The sequence below is a fragment of the Tachypleus tridentatus genome, chromosome 13 (assembly GCF_004210375.1).
Source record: "Tachypleus tridentatus isolate NWPU-2018 chromosome 13, ASM421037v1, whole genome shotgun sequence".
In the NCBI taxonomy this organism is placed as follows: Eukaryota; Metazoa; Arthropoda; class Merostomata; order Xiphosura; family Limulidae; genus Tachypleus; species Tachypleus tridentatus.
Genome location: NC_134837.1, coordinates 65,078,961 through 65,099,657, shown reverse-complemented (window position 1 = coordinate 65,099,657; position 20,697 = coordinate 65,078,961). Strand labels below are relative to the sequence as shown.

At 35.5% G+C, this 20,697-nt stretch overlaps 1 protein-coding gene across 7 annotated transcripts in view; it reads right to left on the bottom strand.

Annotated features, from left to right (window-relative positions):
* Positions 1 to 20,697, bottom strand: part of LOC143238382 (uncharacterized) — a 74,812-nt gene that overhangs the window by 43,005 nt on the left and 11,110 nt on the right. For 2 of the 7 annotated variants that reach the window (XM_076478532.1, XM_076478538.1), the window contains exon 2: positions 9,432 to 9,580. The exons of the other annotated variants lie outside the window; for them this stretch is intronic. In XM_076478532.1, the coding sequence (XP_076334647.1) occupies positions 9,432 to 9,580 (149 nt within the window). The remainder of the gene's footprint in view (positions 1 to 9,431; positions 9,581 to 20,697) is intronic. 7 annotated transcript variants of the gene reach the window in all.

Sequence of the window (20,697 nt, the reverse complement as noted above, 5' to 3'; positions counted from 1 at the left end):
CATTTTTGTATTGTGCATTAAATTTCCTATACAAACAAAAACGTCCTTCAGACATTCTAGCCTAAAACGCAAAATTAAACTTCCCAGCAGATTTCACAGTAAGTGACCAATGTATGACGTGATATCTGGAGCTCGTGATAAAAATTATTGATTATAATAATTTATAATTAGTGAGAAATCTAGATGAATTTCAGGAGTTCAAGCATTTTTACCAATGAAAGTACAAAATAATTACTTTCTCTCTCCAACAATATGCATTCTCCAAACTTTATTGCGTTATTTAAAATTCACGACAGTGAGCAGTCTAAGTGTGTAATAGAGATTTAATGATATACCGTAGTTTACGCCTTGTAAGACACATTTTTTCTTTAAAAATACCTTGGAAAATTCCCATATGTCTTTCAAGACAAAAGTGGTGGGTTAAGGCAAGAAGTTAGCTTAGGGTCTACTCAAAACGGCCTCTCATACAGATCGTAATTTCGTTACTTACCAATTACAATTATTTTCAACACAATAAAACATCCAATTTAACTAATACTGCTATATACTGTGAAAGATATGATGTATTTGCCTGGATTTACTCAGTACGTTGAAAAAACGTCAAGGCTGCATCAAGGTGTTGGTTGACGAGTCAAAATACTTTTTTTTTTAGAATTGTATTTCTAAAATTAGGATGCATCTTCCACAATGTAGCATCTTATAAGATGTAAAATACGATACCTAAAACGCAATACCTAAAGGAGTATGCTAAGCCTAAAAGCTAAGCCTAATGTTACATTTTCGCAAACATCTCGGCAACAATAAGGCGAGACCTAGCAATATACAGTAGTAACAGAAGACTAATCTGTTGTTTAGTCCCCAAAATTCAGATTCCCTGCAGTAACACTACCAGCTTTTATTCTAGTATCCGGTAATCCAGCTACACTGGTTCATCCGTGTTTGCTGTACTTCCTCTACTTATTATGACAATACCGGAAAGATAGTTTAGTCATAATTAAACTTCTTCCTGTTTAATTATATACCGTGGGAAAACGTGGATTCTGACATACAAGACAGACTGGTTCTAAACGTTTACTTTACAAGATGTATATATGTGTATATATATATATATGTCATTGTATTATAATTATATAAGTAATTATACCACTTATCATCAAATATTTCGTTGTATTATATACATATATATATATATATATATATATATTCAATAGATAAATATTCGAAGTTTCTCAAACATGCATCTATACATATAAGTTAACTGTGTTATGACAGTCAAATATTCTTTAAAGAGAATTTTTAGATCTTAGGTGGACTTTTCATGTATGCATGCGTTTATTACATAATTTAACACAACAGCACATTATTTGGATATTATACTAGTGCAGGTAAACAGTATCAAAGGTAAAGTTCAAATCTTATGTCACTTATTGAATGTTACACAACCCAACGTAAGTCATCTTTATAATAAAAATGTCAGCGTACAGAAATGGGATCTTGACGTATATTAAAAATCACCACGTGCATTAAGGAAAAAAAAACAAAAAACAACTAAGAGAGCGTGCGTGTCCGGAAAACATATTTATATACGTTCATATTCTACGATGTATTATGATTATACTATTCGTAGCTATTTCCTTTCTGTCTCTCTTTTTTTGTGCCTGACTGTGTAAATAAGCGTATGAAACCTATAAGACATTCTTACATGTACGGCTGAAAGTAGACTAAAGAATCCTTAGGAAAACATGTAAATAAATTAAGACGTCGGGGTGTATTGATTTTACTACACGAACAGCAAAGAACGAATATTACACACTTATTATGGTCGTTATGGTAACCCTGCTTGAACACACATACAGTCGCTATCCCCAACCTTCAGTACAACGAGACTTGGCATACATGCTACACTTTATTACTTATGCTGTAGTATGTTTATTACTTCAAAAACCAAGTAATTACGATTTTAATAACTAAATATATTAAATGTGTAAGAGCTGGATGTCAGGTGTACAAAAACTGCACCAAATTTTTATTAGTTTTTGAACGATACAGAAATACGTTTCATAGCTTAACAGTGAGATAATTCAGTGAATTATTTTTTTAATTTTTCAACTTTTATTAAAAGGAATATTGCCATTGTTAACATGTGACATATATTACTATTAATAGATTGTTCACATTCTGAGGTACGCTTAAAACCAATAGGTGTTTAAATATTATAATGCAAGGTGTAAATTAGTTCAACTTCACACGAAATTGTGAGACCTACAACATACACAATGTTGTTTTATATAACAAAACGAAGTTGGTTTGGTGCCTGTTGATAAGAAAGGTTTAAAGCGTATGGCTAGAAGAAACCATAATACAGGAAGAGAAATGAAAGCGAATCTGACAAAGATATATTCAATGAATTAACGTAATCCGACTTTTGAGCATACTCGCCCTTTTACTCGTGGGAACGTTATTATGTAAAGGTTAATCCTATTATTCGTTGGTAAAAGAGTAGCCCAAGAGTTGACGATGGGTGGTGATGACTAGCTGCCTTCTCTCTAGTCTTATACTGCAAAATTACGGACGGCTAGAGCAGATAGCCCTCGTGTAGCTTTGCGCGAAATTCTTTAAACAAAAAGAAGCAAACACTATCGAAAACTTTTTAAGCCTATATAGCTATTAAAAAAGGTCCCAGTTATGAAATACAGAAATGATATTAAATCCAAATCTTTGATCTTTCATTCGAAGATTATGTTTAAAATGTAACCAACGTTAAACGTTATAGCTAAAAAGAGAACATTATAAAATAAGGGATTAATGAATGAAACACACACACACACAAAGTGCTATCACGTAAAAAAAATAAAAGTGAAAACGCAACAATGAAACATTTTAATAGTAGCTAGAAAACTGTTGAACACTGAAACGTAAAGGATCAGAAGTGTAGTAACCAGGTAAACACAATAACATTAGTAATATTGTACGAAACAATGACATACTAAGAAAAAAATATTAAAATATTACGATGCAGTGAAACAATGGAGTAGCGACAACATTCCTTGCTGTAAGAGCAGAAACTTGAAATAAAACGGTGTTGTTTGTAATTAAGCACAACACTATACATTGGACGATTTGTGTTCTGCCTCCAATGGTACAGCGGTATGTCTGTGGACTTACAACGCTAGAAACCTGGGTTCGATACCCGTAGTAGGCAGAACACAAATCTTTAGAGAATACTTTCAAAAAATACAGAGGGATACATATTTAAAGAATATTAGAAATGAGAAGTAATTATAAAAAAAACAACAACACTTCAGATAGTTGAAAGTTACTGATTCTAAATGCCTAAGATATTATCAAAGTGACACAGACTGGAAATATTATTTTCCATGTTCTTTTTACTTTGTCCGTTTCGGATTCAGAATCAGATTTACAGTGAAGATAGCACTTCAGGTCTATATTGTGTCTTAAATAATACACAGCCTAAGAGGCCTTTTGTTCAATACCAGAAATTCTCAGTTGGGCTAGACAATGAGTTTTTGATTTTGAGAATTTTCTGCATCCCTATTTGACCTTCAATTTTAACCACGCCCTAAATAACTTTGACTGACATCTATATAGATTTACAAAATAAGCGAAATACTACATCAGGTCTGAATGGATTTACTTATACACGCCTCCGTCTTTATCCTCAAAGTTATTTCTGCTTCTGGCAACTGTTTTTACTTCTTTTTACATTTGACTTTAGCCACCATCTTGGAGTGTACAAACTCTCACCGTCCTGTCTGTCTCACAAGTGTTAATTAATAAAATCTTTGAACGTATACTTATAGAATGCCAATTCGGGTCTCTCACAGACCGTAGCCTATTGACAAATACAAAGGCTGGATTTCGTTCCCTACTTTTTAAATGAAGGATTCACTTCACCGCCTCTCAGAGACTACTACCAATTATTTTAATAAAAATAAAACTATTAACATGTATCACATAGTTCGGTTTATAAAGGGCGTTTGATTCGGTCTGGCGTCTCTTTAATATTCAAATATATTACGTGTCCATACATCTATCTAATAGTTAAATATCAGGGTGTCACCTTCAATGAGCTTTTAACATGGAAGACTCACTCGCAAGTCAACTTTACGGTCACACAGCGACTCAACTTTCTGAGGTGGATGATTGGAACCATTCAGGGTTTAAATCTATCTCTTCTGAATTCTTATGGTTTTCATTCCTCCTTGTATTACCTATGGTCACACCTCAGAAATATTACCTCCTCTTCCTTTTAAAGAAAACTTATGATACTAGAACGCCATGTCTTCAGTCTGACCTTCAAAATTAAGATACCCAGTCTCTCTCAGGATTTCTAAACATTGTTCCTCGTTTTCAGAAACGTCAGATGCTTTCAGACCCACAATGCTGTCCTTGCTAAACTTTCCAGCTCATTCTCCTCTTAAAGTGCTTCCTCCAGCTGAGCATCCTTTTAACATGTATGAAACATCTCTTATGCACGGTGGTCTTGGACATGTTGCTTTCCCTATGACAACTTTGCCATTCCACCAGAAAATCGTTTTCTCACTTGCCTTTATCAATGATTAAACATAAAGTTTTAAACACTTAACCAACATCATTTCATACACTCTGTTTCTGTTTTGATATCCTTTTCAGGACTGTAACATATACACTTGTTCATCCATATCCATAACCTCTACAAGTTTTACCTCGTGCCCGAATATAGGGCGTAAACCTTTGCTGGTCTGCCTTCCTGTTTTGTCTCTCATCGGTTCAGCCCAACTGACGAGTTCTGATATTGAACAAAGACCTTTGGGCAGTGTCTTGTACGTGATGAAATAGAGATCTTAAATGTTATTTTTTCCTTGCCTCTGATTTTGAATTCCAAATGGGCAAATTAAGAAGGAGGTAATAAAAATATACAGATAACGAGATTTCTTTATCAACAATTTTAGGTCCATTGGTTTCTAATGTTACGCCTTGTTTCGAAGTCTAAAACCGTATCTTTTAAAAGTGTTATTCTGCATACAGAAATACCATTTCCGAAAAATTTTCTGTGTTACACTACCCAGCCCAACCGACACTGTCACCTGGAGGAGAAAATTTGAAGAAATAATTTCTCCTCCCCTCTGATTTCGAATCCGAAATGTACGAGTTAAAGACAAACGTGGTGTGAAAATTCGCAGTTTACGAGTTTTTATCATAAATTTTATAACTCTCATCGTGGAACATCGAAATGATGTTTCTACACTAGCTGATTACCAATATTACAACAGTCACAACAACAATAAAAAAGGTTCAGCTCTCTCAAACGTCAACAAAGTTTATTTTTTCTCTGATTCATTACTTGTTGGTACGACAAAAGTATAAAAATATGTTCAACTTCAGTAACGTACACTGTTACCCGTACGTACCAAAGACGCTGATTAACTCCACCCTTCCTCTTGAAACAGAACACGACAACACCCTGGAAAAATGCCAAATTGTTGCAATCCTAACAAATCATAAAACGGAACGTTTTATCCACGTGTCTGCTGCTATGTTTAATTTAAAATAGCAAAACTTTTACTACAAAAAAAATCCATGAAGTGGAACGCCAAAAAAAGATTTCATTTCTGTTAAGCATATAAAAGACAAATGTTTTTTTCATCACCAACTTCCGCCCAGGAGCGTCGATAATGGTACGAGTATGCTTGTGTAACAGGTGTACATAGTGTCATGATTTGCCAAATCACAAAGTCAAGAGATAAAACTGCTGGACAAATGCACAACCTTGTGTACCTGAACCTTGTACAAACTTTCCATAAAGAAAGCTTTAAAATTTGCTGACTACTTCTTGTCAGTGTGGTAATTGGCAGGTATCAAACATTGAATGTCACTTTGTTTGTTCTTGTTTTTTTATATAAAATTACAGTTTGTTTTTTGAATTTCGCACAAAGCTACACAAGGGCTATCTGCGCTAGCTGTCCCTAATTTAGCAGTGTAAGACTAAAGGGAAGGCAGCTAGTCATCACCACTCACTGCCAACTCTTGGGTTACTCTTTTATCAACGAATAGTGGAATTGACCGTACATTATAACGCCCCCACGACTGAAAGGGCGAGCATGTTTGGTGCGATGGGGATTCGAACTCGTGACCCTCAGATTACGAGTGGAGTGCCTTAACCACCTGGCGATGCCGGACCGGGATTACAGTTTGTAAAACACAAAAATACCGAAATATCTGTTTTTGTACGCTGTCCCTGAAGAAAAATATCGATTCTTTTTATTTTTACAGTCTTAAAATGCTTTACGTAGAAGAATTTCAAAGCTTGTTGACCAAATATTGTTTAACGATTATTAGTTGTAGAGTTCACGAATTGTTTTCCACCAATCACAAAAATATTTGCAACAAATGATGCATCGGTTGTATTCTTACGCGAACTTCATTTTATTTTTGTCAACCAACACAATAGTTTAAAAAAACGACGGCAAAAGATCTTAATAAATATAACTGGATGGAGAATTTGCTGCACTCAGAAACGTAGCTCTAAATATTCCACTTGTATTTAAATGTCATGGCAGTGGTACCCAAACGTTTCAGCGAGAGGACCCTCTCCCCATAAAACCTTAGATGCGCCTCGTTGAGTAGCTCCACATAATAGAAATTGAAAATAATAGCAGCCTCAAAGAACTCAGACCCTTAGATTTCTGTAATTTGTTCTGGAAAAACCAAAAACCTCTAACATAAACAGTTTAGTGTAGTCATTTTTATTGCATGGAATATATAGTTGATAATACAGCCGTGTCCACTGCGAGGGATATTTTAAGGAAAATATTATTGTATGTGTTGAGACTCTTCTGATAACATTTTGCAATCCTCAGCTTGGAAACTATTTGTTCGATTGGTTGTTGAATCTCACGCAAAACTACTCGAGAACCACATGCACTATCCGTCCATAATTTAGAACTCAGAGGGAAGGCAGCTAGTCATTATCACCCACCGGCAACATTTGGGCTACTCTTTAGTGGGACTAAACATCACGCTATAACGCTCCCACGGCTTAAATGTCGAGCATGTTTGGTAGTGGGATTCGAACACGCGACCCACGAGTTACAAATCGAGTGCCCTAACAACCAAGCCAACTGTCGTATTATGATTCACTGCATTTTAATTCTTCTCTCCTGTTCATGGAGTTAAATCGTGCTTTACAGGAGATAGACCTCGTAATGTAAACAACATCGCTCATCCAGAATCCCTTCGTGAAGTTTAACTGAATCAAAACTGGAACGAATTAAGATAGTAATTAGCCGAACCTATGCTCTAAAAATATCTCAACCTGATTGCGTGTTTCAGGTATTCGCGCAAGGCTACACGAGAGCTATTTGTAGATGTTTCTAATTTTGAACTGATAAACTACAAGATAGGTAGCTAGTTTACAGTGCTCTCCGCCAATTAATTGACTACTCTAATCAAATGGTAAACGTTTGCTGTTGCTCCTTTAAATGTATCCACGGCTTCAAGATACGCAGCGCGAATTTTTAAACAAGGAGGCGCGACCAATGTCCTGAAGTTCGACAGTCACCCACGTTCGGCCCATCACAACTTGAAGGAATTACACTAGCAAGGTCGGAGCTAGAAAGTATCACGACTTAACGGCAGACAGTTACAGTGACAATAAGTTTGATATAATTGTCAGGGATGTCATATTTCGGGACGCTTAATTAAACGTAGAAAAGATTCATCTCAGCAAACACTACTTTACCAGTTATATTAACTACAACAGGATGGGTTAAGTTCTATATTAGTAGCGCCTCATTGGCTCGCATTTCTTTCAGGAAATGCAACGTTCCATTCAAGTTGACTCAAAACATCGAAAAAAATATTGATGGATATCTACTTAACTTAACATTAATAAAAGGAGGACTGGTTTGGTTTCAGTTTCGCGCTAAGCTATACGGGGACTATCTGCTCTAGCCGTCCCCAATTTAGCAATGGTAAGATTAGAGGAAAGTTCATTCAAAGTGTATTCATTGTGTAGAGAAAGTTCATGTTAAATAGTGATGTATATACACTAGAAAATACGGAGGAAGTGAACAACGAACAACTTCTGTGTCCGAGTTCACATGTTGCATACTTTTACTAAACTAAAACTATAGTTTGTCTGTTTGTTTTGAATTTCGCGCAAAGCTACTCGAGGGCTATCTGCGCTAGCCGTCCCTAATTTAGCAGTGCAAGACTAGACGTAAGGCAGCTAGTCATCACCACCCACCGCCAACTCTTGGACTACTCTTATCAACTAATAGTGGGATTGACCGAACTTTATAACGCCCCCACGGCTGAAGGGGCGAGCATGTTTGGTGTGGCGGGGATGCGAACCAAATAAAAGTCGGAAACAGTGATATTTTTAAGAACACAGCGGATAAAATTTCGCAAGCAGATTTTATCACATATCCTGAAAAAAGAAGTTGTTCCCTTATTTTTTATATAAAGATATTTAGTTGACATTAAAACCACTGGCGTATCCAGGAATTGGAAAAGAGGAGAGGGCCAAGTCTAAACATTTGTATTTGCAAATAATTTCTATTTGTTTTTATAATATTTAAACTTTATTGTTTCCTTTACATTGGTTGAACGAGTAATACAACATACCAATAACATGCCACTGTACTGACGTCACTCAGATAGGCTAAATTTGGAACTATGGAAACCATGAATAACGTTTTAAGTAACTATACTAAATAACTATAACTAAAGAACATAAATCTGCGAAACTAGGAATTGCAGTGAAGTACTGGTGAAACAAAATACAAGACAAATGAAGGGCGTGTATACTGTTGACATAAATGTTTAACCGTGAATAAACAAAAGTAAAAAGAACCCAGTATTATCCTAATAATTTTTATTTGAATAAATGATAACACACCGTAGTACTCAAGAACAAATGGTTCAAATGGTTATTACGTGATCAAAATATTGGATACAAGTCATCATGAGCTGTAATAATGTCACTACTCTAGAGGTGTATGAAATAATGGTCGTATATTTCGTAACAGTTTAACTTCTATTAATTTTCCTTAGTCACACACATGCTGACATGGGGTGATTTGCAGTATAAAGACTGTCTGGAACACAACGACCAACGTCCCAGCGGATGAAGAAATATCACGTGCCTTCTAAAACTCAAGACTGATGCATGCTTCTTCGGTAATGAGATAACCTTAATATTACTCTACTAAAACGTTGCACGAGTTATTCCTTATTTGTAATTTATGTCAATATTAACGATAAGACGACACCGAGTTTGATATAACCGTCAGAGGGGGGGGGAGGTTCAATATTGGGACACTTAATTAAATGTATTAAATATTAATTTCAATAAACATTACTTAACCACTTTTGTTTTTATAATTTTGGCCACTACTTAAAATTTGACTGAATATTTATGATCATACCTGGATTATCAACTGACACAAAAAGCCAGTGTCTTTTGATGGCCTTTGGATAAACAATGTATTTTGATGGCTATCAGATAAATAACGCCGCTTGATTGTAACAGTAATCCATGAGTTGTTTGCCAGTTGACCAATGAGAATTTCGATTCCTGGGATAATTAAGCATCTGTTTACTTGTATGTTCAGTAAAAGTGAATACACAATATATAAATATAAATGCAGACGTACAAACAAGAAATAACTGATACCATCGTTATATCTGCTTAACACACTACCATAATATTTTATCAGCTTAGCTGAGAGTCACTCAAAAAGAGCACACAACGTTCCAACAGTGTACTCTTTAAACAAAAGTAGGGTTACTAATTAACCGTCTTCTTTATCGAAACCATGTTTAAATACTGGAACATTTAAGTGGGACAACACTTGTTCTATTATTTTATTTCGATTCATTCTTCTCCCCCCTCACTAAACAAACAAAACAACAACTACTAATTTCAAAATTTAAACTGTTTGTCACCACGATTTTCCACAACCTCCAAACCTCAGTCCTCTTGTGTGTCACCACAAGTTGGCCATTCGACTAATAACAACAACAGAAACCAAGTGCTTACCGTAAGGATGTGATGATCAAATACAGCTTACACGATCACCTAGGCGTAGTTAGTATTGTTTTGAATTTCGCGCAAATCTACTCAAGGGCTATCTGCACTATCCGCCCCTAATTTAGCAGTGTAATACTAGAGGGAAGGCAGCTAGTCATCACCACCCACCGCCAACTCTTGGGCTACTCCTTTACCAACGAATAGTGGGATTGACCGTAACATCATATCGTCCCCACGGCTGGGAGGGCGAGCATGTTTGGTGCGACCGGGATTCGATCCCGCGACCCTCGGATTACGAGTCGAACGCTTTAACACGCTTGGCCATGCCGGGCCTTCTAGTTAGTAATTAGCTACGTTTTTGTTAACCTCGAGATACGAATTGCTAATTATATTTTATCCCATGTTACCGTTGCTTATGTGTTGCCGTTTGAAGAAGGGTTGTTTACCCTGTGCTTGTAGTTCAATGGATCTTTCTGATAAAATAGATAATCCGCTTATCTGGCTTCCTCTTCTCGCCATATAAGAGTTTCTCAGTAAACTAACTCACTCAATTAAATGTTAACAATAAGGAAATCCAGGTTTTATTTCCTTTTGTGTTAGATGTGTTATCAGTTATTGTGGATGAAGATTTTTACAGATATGTTATCATGTATGGTTCACACTCCATTATTTTAATATTATTCTAATTCATTTATTGTGTAATCATTTTTACTGACGTCACGGGTTATTGCAAATATATTGGTACTGCAGTCTTATGTTTATTGTAGTACCGAAATTTCACTTTTTTTTTTCTTCAGTCCAATGGAACCCACATAAACATGAAATACTCTTAACTGATGTTTTAGCTCTTCGTCAGATTTTTAGGTAGTTTGGTGTGTACTATTTTCAACTGTATTATGTTGTGGCTTCTAAACACCGTCCTCACTTTAAGCTGTTTACATATCTGTATTTTTTTCATAGAGACCCTTGACACATGATAATATATTTGTGGGTCTGACAGTTTTCTTCTGGCTTATTTTTTTATGTTTATCTTATCCATTTCTCCTTTATCATGTATTCCAGATATTCCTTATTCACGAAAGCTGTATGACTCCCACCTTTACACTGGTCAAGCTTGGCTTACCATTACATATAACGCCCCCACCGCCGAAAGAGAGAGCATATTCGGTAATGGGGATTCGAGTGCCCTAACTACCAGGTTATGCCGGGGCTTCTTATGCAGGCCTTGCTAACGTGTGGATTCACATAAAATACTGAGTTGTTATATTTGGGGGTTTCAAACCCTTAAGTTGTCGGTACTATGGATGTAATTAGAGTAGGGTTGAAAGCTAACACGTAACTTTATATTGTCACTAGAAACAACCCCAACGAGTAAACGAACTGTGGAAAGAGATAAAGTCCACATGTCGTCTACGTAGCCCCTAGCCGATGATTGCGACACCATCAACCATTTTTGAGCATTTTGCGTTGGCTTATGCTGTTCGTTTCCGCGTTCAACACGTCATAATGCACACCCATCAATCAACACAGGCACCTGCAGTGACGTAGTTAAACTTGAACGTACACCCAACAGTGATACGAAAACGGCCTTATTGTTTACTTGTAATCTGCACTAACCACAGGCTGTCAAGTAAAAACCCTGGTTTCGAAGTCGTTTTCTACTTAACATGTAATAGTAAATAATGTCATTTCATTATTTTCAATTACAATAATTACCTTTCTGAGCGGTTGGAAATTCAGAGTAGAGATGGGAGGGCGAGGGTTCTAACTGATGCATCACGTTTTATTCAATGGTGCAGCAAAAAAAGTTCCAAAGTTAGGGGGTTATCAGTTAGATATGTAGATTCTACAATGAGAGATTGAAGGCATAAGGAACTGTTTAAAAGAAGCTCAATCTAAGAGGGTCTGAGACATACCCCTTCAGGAAATCAATATAATAATATAATTTATAGTTGTTATACAAGTTCAATATGTAAAAATGGAGGGGCTACAACACCTTCGGTTCCGAAACCTCTGTTATATTTCCTTATTGTTAATAAATACTATGTATAACATTTATGTTTCTAAAATCAATATTTATCTAACAATAAAAAAATGAAGAGGGCGCCAGTGAAGACGAGTATAGAACACAGCCGATGTATGACAATCACGGTCACAGTTTGACTACACTTGGCTTTTGTTGTACAACTTTGTTTGATTTATGGAATTAACAGTATTCTTATAAGCAACAGCTACAGCGAGTTATTATATATCAAGGAAGCAACAATAAGGGAAGGATTCTGTAAAAAGTAACCCTAACATTACCGACAGGTTTCTGTACCATTCTTTAACGGCAGCATCTACATATTGCATCTCATTAAGAAATTTTATTATCATTTTCTACAGTGTTAAAATTCAACATAATGGAAAATACTGTTCCTTACGAGAGGGATTTTTAAACAGGGAGAATTACCCCTTCTGTACACCCTCTGAATTTGAAAGATCTGGCCAAAACATTTGGACAAACTACTGACTTTCTATATAAAATAAACAGGGTGACTGATAGTACTAAATATTAACTTAGCAGTTTTTTGTTTACATTTCATATGCATCTCGTGTGCTATTATTAACTTTATGATCAACAAATCCGTGGACTCATAATTTGAAGCATAAGTAATATATCAGTATTTTAAAGATTGTGACGTCATGAACCCTATCGGTAATTTCGTGCGTTTCTACGAGGTAAAAATTTGTATAGATATTTAAATTTTACGTCAGTTTTGTCTTGAATTTCAATAGCATTATTTGGTTGGTCACAGCCTACAGATTAAAATGAATGTTTTGCTTTATTAGAATATTAGATTTCGAATAAAAGATATAGATTATTTTTTATATTCTTAAACGATAAATTCAAGTTCCACGTTCATACTGCAGCATTCACACTACATTTATAGCATTTTAACGTGCTGTCACGTGATTTGTGTTATATTTTTTAAGATGGCGGAATATGTTAAAAAGTTGACTATCAAACAGCAAGTTATGCTGAGCAGGAAGAAATAACGCTGCAACTGTTTCTACTTCAAGTAATACAAAAATTGTTTGATTATACCATACAGAGAATTTGGAAAAAAGAAGAATGTTTAAGGATACTCTACACTTCTTTGCAGCTGACTAAATCATTCAAAAACTCACTTAAGTATATAGCAGTAGGAAAACTTAGCTCAATTATCTGACGTTTGTATTATAACTTTTAACCAACTTCATCACATGAAGCAAAAGAGTAAACACAATTTTTACTGAGTTTACAACTTGTCCTTTTCACTTATGTCCAATGTAGGCTTAGCTCAATATATTTCGTCATCACGTACAGCTCTGAAAAATCAAGTCGCTCACACTGATCGGTTCGGCTATAGCTCAGTATTCCGAAAGACCAGGTCACAGATTTTTTACCTTCACAATTTAGGTCAAAACTGAATTAAGAAAAAAATTCGTAGATCCATAATAGATTAAAACAATCTCAAATGAAAAGTTTAAAGGGTACATGTTGACAGGATTTTGAGGGACCAGCCGCCATTAACAGGTTGTTCTCGTTTTAAATACAAACAATAGAAATACAAGAATCGACGTTGAGGTGTACAGTTCATTTCACTGGCTCAGTGTCAAAATAATTTTATTGATTGAAAGCTTTCAACATGTTCAGTTAGTCAGAGGTATAACATTCGCTGTTACAGCACTAAGGAATTAGAATCTTGAATACCCATTCTCTTAGCTAGAATCCCAAATCCAATCCGAATGGGTAAATATACGAAATTTGCAGCTAAGTATATAAATGTAAGATAAAATAACATCTGGGAAATGAAGATAAACATCATCCATTCATTCGTGAGAAATTTTAGATCGTATCCTGGGGTGCTTTTGTTATAACATTTAAAAACTTAACCAGACAACGAATTTACTATGTTAACTGTTAAGAAAATATCCGGACTATCGACACCGTCGGTTCAGCTACTTGACAAACCTTTGATATGGAATATTACAAACATCCCCGTTGACAGTTATTACAATATTCATTGACTGGATTACGACACTGATGAACTTTTACACTAGCTTAAATAATATTAGCCTCGGTGTTTTCCATAGATCTGAGAACAGCTACGTGGAATACAATTGAAGACGCATAGTTACGAACTCGCACAATTAAAACGATGTTAACATCGAAGAACTACGAGTTACAATATATATATAAACATGGTTGGAATTACAACCTTCACCAAGTTCGATACGAGTATATACGTTCACATAGTCGAAATCACAACCCTCGTCAAATTTCAAAAAGTACACATATGGTTGAAATCACAACCCTCATCAAGTTCTATATAAGTACACATTAAAATGATTTGAATCACGACCCTCGTCAAATCATGTACAAGTACACACACTCAGCTGATTGAAAACTGTAATGAATTCACCGATATACGCTTATTTTATTACCTACGTGTGTTTTAGTTTGATGCATGTTACATACATTGTTGGATGTGTATTGCACAAGTCCCTCCTGTACTCTAAATTTGTAGAAGATTCCCAAGAGTAAGAATCAACAATATGTGTTATGGAAACGCTAGCGTGTTTTCGAATATTGTTGAAACTTCCAGACTCTCGTGTGAATATATAAAAGCTAGCCATTACTAGACACCAAGCTAATACTGTTTGTCAGCTACAGTCAGTATAAGTATCAGAAGCTACAACTGTGATTAACGTTTATTAATCGAAAAATTACAGAATTTGACCAGGAACTTTCATAGTTTTGAACATTACAAACCGTTTGACTTCAATGAATTACCTTCGGACGTTGCTATTTCCACGAGGACATTAAATATTGTCGTTGGTGAAAACGTACGGATGTTTCTAGCTAGCCGTCAAGAGACGTGTACAGGTGTATCGACAAAGAATTACTCTGTGAACGTCGATAAAAGATTAAGTTCCAGACTAGATATAAGACTCAGCATTGTTTGTAAGTTTGTAAACTCTTGTATATAAACCATCACTTGTAATAACTATTAGTAACACCCGTTATTATAAATTTGTATTGTGTTTCTTTATATTAACTTACATTTGTGTTAAGAAAGAAAATTGTGTGTATCAATGTTGTTGGTAAATGTCATAAATTTAATATTTATCATCATTTAATTAACTTCTAAATTAAAATTAAAATTTCCGGCTACTTGAAATCGTAATACGTAACCGACTTAACATAAAGACTCGTCAGATATTAATTATAATACGTAACAAATCACAACCCTCATTAAGTCGTGTATAAGTATACGTTCACGTGGTTGTAATCAGAATCCTCATCAAACCCAATACAAAATAAGAAACGATTTATGAAATTATTGAAGAGTCCAAAATTTAGAAAGAGAGTTTGCACAAGCTATCATTCTGTCACATGTATGATAATGGAACTTGAGTATTTTTTATTTATTGTTGCTATAAGCGATAAAAAACTAAAAAAAACCCATTAAAACTAAAATCATTTACTGATTACCTTTCCCGAGTTGATTAGAACTATTCTAATGCCCAGTTTTTACTACTTTCACATTTCAAAAAACAACAAAATATGTGACAAGTTAAAAATCCTTGTGAATTTGGAACTGACTCCATCTCCTATAATATATAGTATCAATTCAAAAGGTGAATGAACAAATTAAACTTCTTGAAAAGAACAACAGCTGTGATACTCAAAACTAAACACATTACACCAAAATAAATAACACATCAATAAACTATCACTTTGAACCTCATTCAACACACACACTGAGCTGTGTGTGTGTTGAGTGATGTTCAAAGTTCACTCCGAGATCAAACATTGATTTTTTGTGTGTTAGGAGCCCTGTATATCTTTATTCACTAATTTCATACCATAAACGTGAAATACACTTTTCAAAAACAACTTGATATTATTCGCGTGGTAACTAACGTCACGAAATCTCCAAGATCGACCAATCAAAACCTAAAGAGGCGTAAAACCGTTTAATTTCAAAACTTGAAATAGAACCAGTCCCACTCTTCTTGACACGAACTCCAACTTCTACAGATCGGTCATATTAATTAAAGTTCAAGTGAAGCCATAAATAATTATTGTATTCGTTACTCGATACATAATATCCATGTTCTTATCATACGTGATATTTCTTAAGCTGGAATTTGGTCACATTGCGTACGTCTACCAGGGACTCCTGCAGATTTAATTACAGGGTCAAACAGTAACACGAAAAAAGGAGCGGGGACGATCGACTGACAAGGGGGTGGGGGTGGGGCAGAAATATGGAAGACAGCAACACGTGTTAGTTCAATACTGTCAAAAACAAGAGAATCACAGTGCAAGATTCTCAGAAAATAAGCCTTTTAGTTACGAAATCATCATTTATTTGAGAGAGTATTAGAAACTTCAACGATATACGAGCTATGAATAAATATATTTCTAATTAAACAGAACTCAAGGCTAGGTGGTTATTTATAGAGCCAATGTAAATCTACCGAGACTTAAAACTCAAGTTACCTACATTCATCACTGTACACCATTATGAAATATATATATTTATACACAAACTCACGTCTGTATCCGTTTTGGAAGCAATCTTCATAACGTAATCATCAGTATAACTAATACACAAAAATACTACAGTAAAACCTGTCTAACCCGGAAACTGCATAAAGCGGAAACCTGTAAAAGCCGTAAACATCAAAATTTTGCAGCATTATCTTAAGATTTCTTTTTATAAAAGGCCCTCTATATGGCGGAACCTTCTTTACGTGGTCGAAAAACTACCTTTCTCCTACCTCATCTATCAACAAGTAGGATTAGAACCTGAGTAATGCAGAAAAAATGTTTTTGAATAAATATTAATGTTTATTTAATTAATAATTTACTTAAATATTAATAAATTCTCGGACATTTTGTTACAGTAAGTATTGGTTAAATATATTCTGTTCTTTTTTCTGACGTCATTATTCCGGAGTTTGCTATTCAAAAGAACCATTGACTGTACTTTTGGTCGCATTTGCTGATGGAAAACTAGAGAAACCATGGGTAACAGGTAAAAGTGAAAATCCGCGCTGTTTCAAAAAATTAAAGGAAGAATCAACTTCCTGTGGAATGGAAAGTGAATAATAAAGCGTGGATGACAAGTGCTGTATTCAAGGAATTTTTGAACAAATTGAACAAAAGAATGGAATAAGAAAACAGGAATATTCTACTTTTCCTAAATAATGCAACTTGTCACCCAAAAGTTAAACTTTCAAATGTTCGTTTAGTCTTTTACTTCCATGTACAACATCAGTTCTACAGTCATTAGATAATGGAATTATACAGAGTATAAAATTGAAATACAGAAAATTGCTGCTTCATCATATTATTACAAACATGGACGACTGTAAGAGAGCATCTGAAATGACCATGAAAATTGACGCGTTAGATGCAATTGCATTTTAAGTCATTCAATCAAATACGTAAAAGATGAATGCAAAATAAAGTGCTTTCGAAACTGTGGATTTATTGTTAATAATGGCGGATACTGTGGAGAAGTTGTTTGTTATGATTATTCTAGTGAAATCCAAACTCTGATTGAGAAGATTGATGCAGATGATTCTGTGAACGCGGAAAATTTTGTGAACGTTGACAAGAATGTTTTAACAGAAACTAATGAAACTGATTTAAAATCTATGATAGAATCGCAAGATGGTAACAGTGTGAGAGATTCAGAAGATGAACAAAATGGAAAAGATAGTGAGGAAATAGAAATTACTACTTCATCTCAAGTGTTAAGTTATATTAAAGCAATCAAATTGTATGCAAAAATGAAGGGGAAAATAAACTTCATGAAAAGACCGTAGAATTAGTGTTCTGTTTTAACTGCATAAGAAAACCCATTAAAAAAACGAAAGAATTGAAATTGGACACTTTCTTCAAATAAATTTGATTAAAATTTTGTGTACTTGTGTATATTTTGAATGTATATTTTTATTCTAATTCTAATAAATATAGCATAAACAGTATAATAACTTTATTCACAAACGTCTTACTCCCTTGAGTCAAGCAAGTATAACGTTTCGCTCAAAAATTATATATAATTAAGGAAATGCACGTTCACTGTCTAAGCCGGAAATTTTGCTCGGTCCCGTGCGATTCCGCCTTAGACAGGTTTTACTATAGATGAAAAACACACACGAACACCTTCCAAACTCAGTCCTCCAGTCTTGCATTGTTCGTTTGTTTGTTTTTGAATTTTGCGCAATGTTACTCGAGAGCTATCAGAGCTCGCAGTCCCTAATTTAGCAGTGTAAGACTAGAGGGAAGGCAGCTAGTCATCACCACCCACCGCCAACTCTTGACCCACTCTTTTACCAACGAATAGTGGGATTGACCATAACATTATAACGCCCCCACGGCTAAAAGGGGCGAGTATGTTTGGTGCGAAGGGGATTCATACCAGAACCAGGCCTTAACCATCTGGCCATGCCGGGCCTTGCGTTGTTTGAAAGCGTTGAAATCTATACTGGTCTTAGATTACTGTATACTCAATATTAAGTTCTATACATTATTCAGTGCGGCTAGTCCCGTTGCGTAATTCAAAGTCATTTTAACTCATTTTATATAAACATTCGTTTGATAATGTATAAAATGTTAAATCGTGAGATTGCATTGAGATGAAGGAGATGGAAGGGGAGTAAATGTTCGCGATTAATCTACCTACACTAGTAGACAGGAAATTATAAACAACGTTATCTAGGACCGGATAGTCCACGGTTCGAGCCGAGGTATGCCGTCGAATAAGGTTCGTTCAAGGGGCGTTACGACTGTCATAGAAAACTCTTAATTCGATTTTATGAAATCTAGTAGGCGGCTGGTTGGTTGCCTTCTCTCTAATGTGGTCAGCAATGTCTGGACATAAACTTGTGTCTCTGATCTGTTCGTTTGACCCTCGTGCAGTTTGGGTTGTAAAAAATACCTGACTGAAAGCAAAAGAAACACGAGAGAACGATTATCGTAAAAGCTACTGATGGGGACTTCTTTTTTAACTTTATCTTAGACACAAGTGTCTAATTTCACCAACAGTGCGCAACTCGGGAGCATACGTTAAGATACAGAATTCATTCTAGCAGCGTTGTCGGTATCGAGAACGTCTTATCGAAAATATTATTCTTGCGCCAATAATATATGTTTTATCTACACGAGAATTTGTAGAGGACATAATACAAACGTATTACATTCAAGGACAGTAACCCCCCCCCCCTCTCTTTCTCCATCATAATTAATTCTTCCCCTTGTCTGCAAATCACGGCACACTAAACGTACTTGTAGGGTAAAGGTAAAAACAGATAAATACAGACGCATATAGAAATATAGAGAACTTGTTTCACTTCCCAAGCGGAAACAGTGGCCCTGATTATAAAAGTTTTTACGTTATGCGCCCCAAGCGAAATTCCAGCATTGGCGCTTGCCATGTACGTGCAAAGAGCGTATTTCCAATACGTAACACACAATTCATCTTGAGTGTATCTACATCAGGAAACAAGGTATCTTAACATAAGAAGTCATCTTATTGTCGTTCTTTCTGCTTCAAATGTTTGCACACACTGGGCTCATTTGTCGCTAGCATTATAAAAGACCCTTATTTCTTATGGCTTACTAATATGTTTTTTCTGCGCGCGCGCGTGTGTGTAAAATTGGTATAAACGTAATCAGCAGTTGTGGTATTCAGACAAATGCAGAAAGGAACCTAATCATCAACCTCATGGCCAGCATACATCAGTAATACATGCCCACATACACACACACACATATATTAATTAAACCACGTATAAATATCAGAATACACACATATATCACATTCACATAGTTACTTGTGGTAACATTAGATCGTCATAATAAAAATAAAACCACTGCTGTACGCTTAATTAACGCACGTAGAAAATATTCTGGCCATCAAAACACACTCGTTCAACTGCTCCCTCACACCCTTCCGCTGGGACAACGAGAAGTCTACGTACGGATTTACAACGCTGAAATTTGTAGTTCGATTCCTCTTGGTGAACATAGCAGATAGCCTGATTTCACACTGTTATAAGAAAAACACACATACACACACTCGTCCAATTGCGTTAGAAAACAAATATCGCTTTGCTCAATCAGTTTTACTTTTGCCATAGGTGCGCAAAATTCATTTGTTGTAATCTAATCGTAGAATTACTGATTGGATTTTTAAACAGTTTTACGCACACATGAAAATGCAAGAAAATTCATTAAACTTACTGGATACAGTTGAAATATATGTGAAAAATTAAACGAGAATACCCACAGTGTTGGCCTGGCATGACCAGGAGGGTTAAGGCGTTAGACTCGTAATTTGAGAGTCATGAGTTCGAATTCCCGTCATACCAAAGATGCTCGCCCATTCAGCCGTGGGGGCGTTATAATGTGACGGTCAATCCCACTATTCGTTGGTAAAAGAGTAGCCCAAGAGTTGGCGGTAAGTGGTGATGACTAGCCGCCTTCCCTCTAGTCTTACACTGCTAAATTAGGGACGGCTAGCGCAGATAGCCCTCGAGTAGCTTTGCGCGAAATTAAAAAAAACCAACAAACCACAGTGTCGTAATTTTATTGCATTTCTTACTGACGGAAGCCC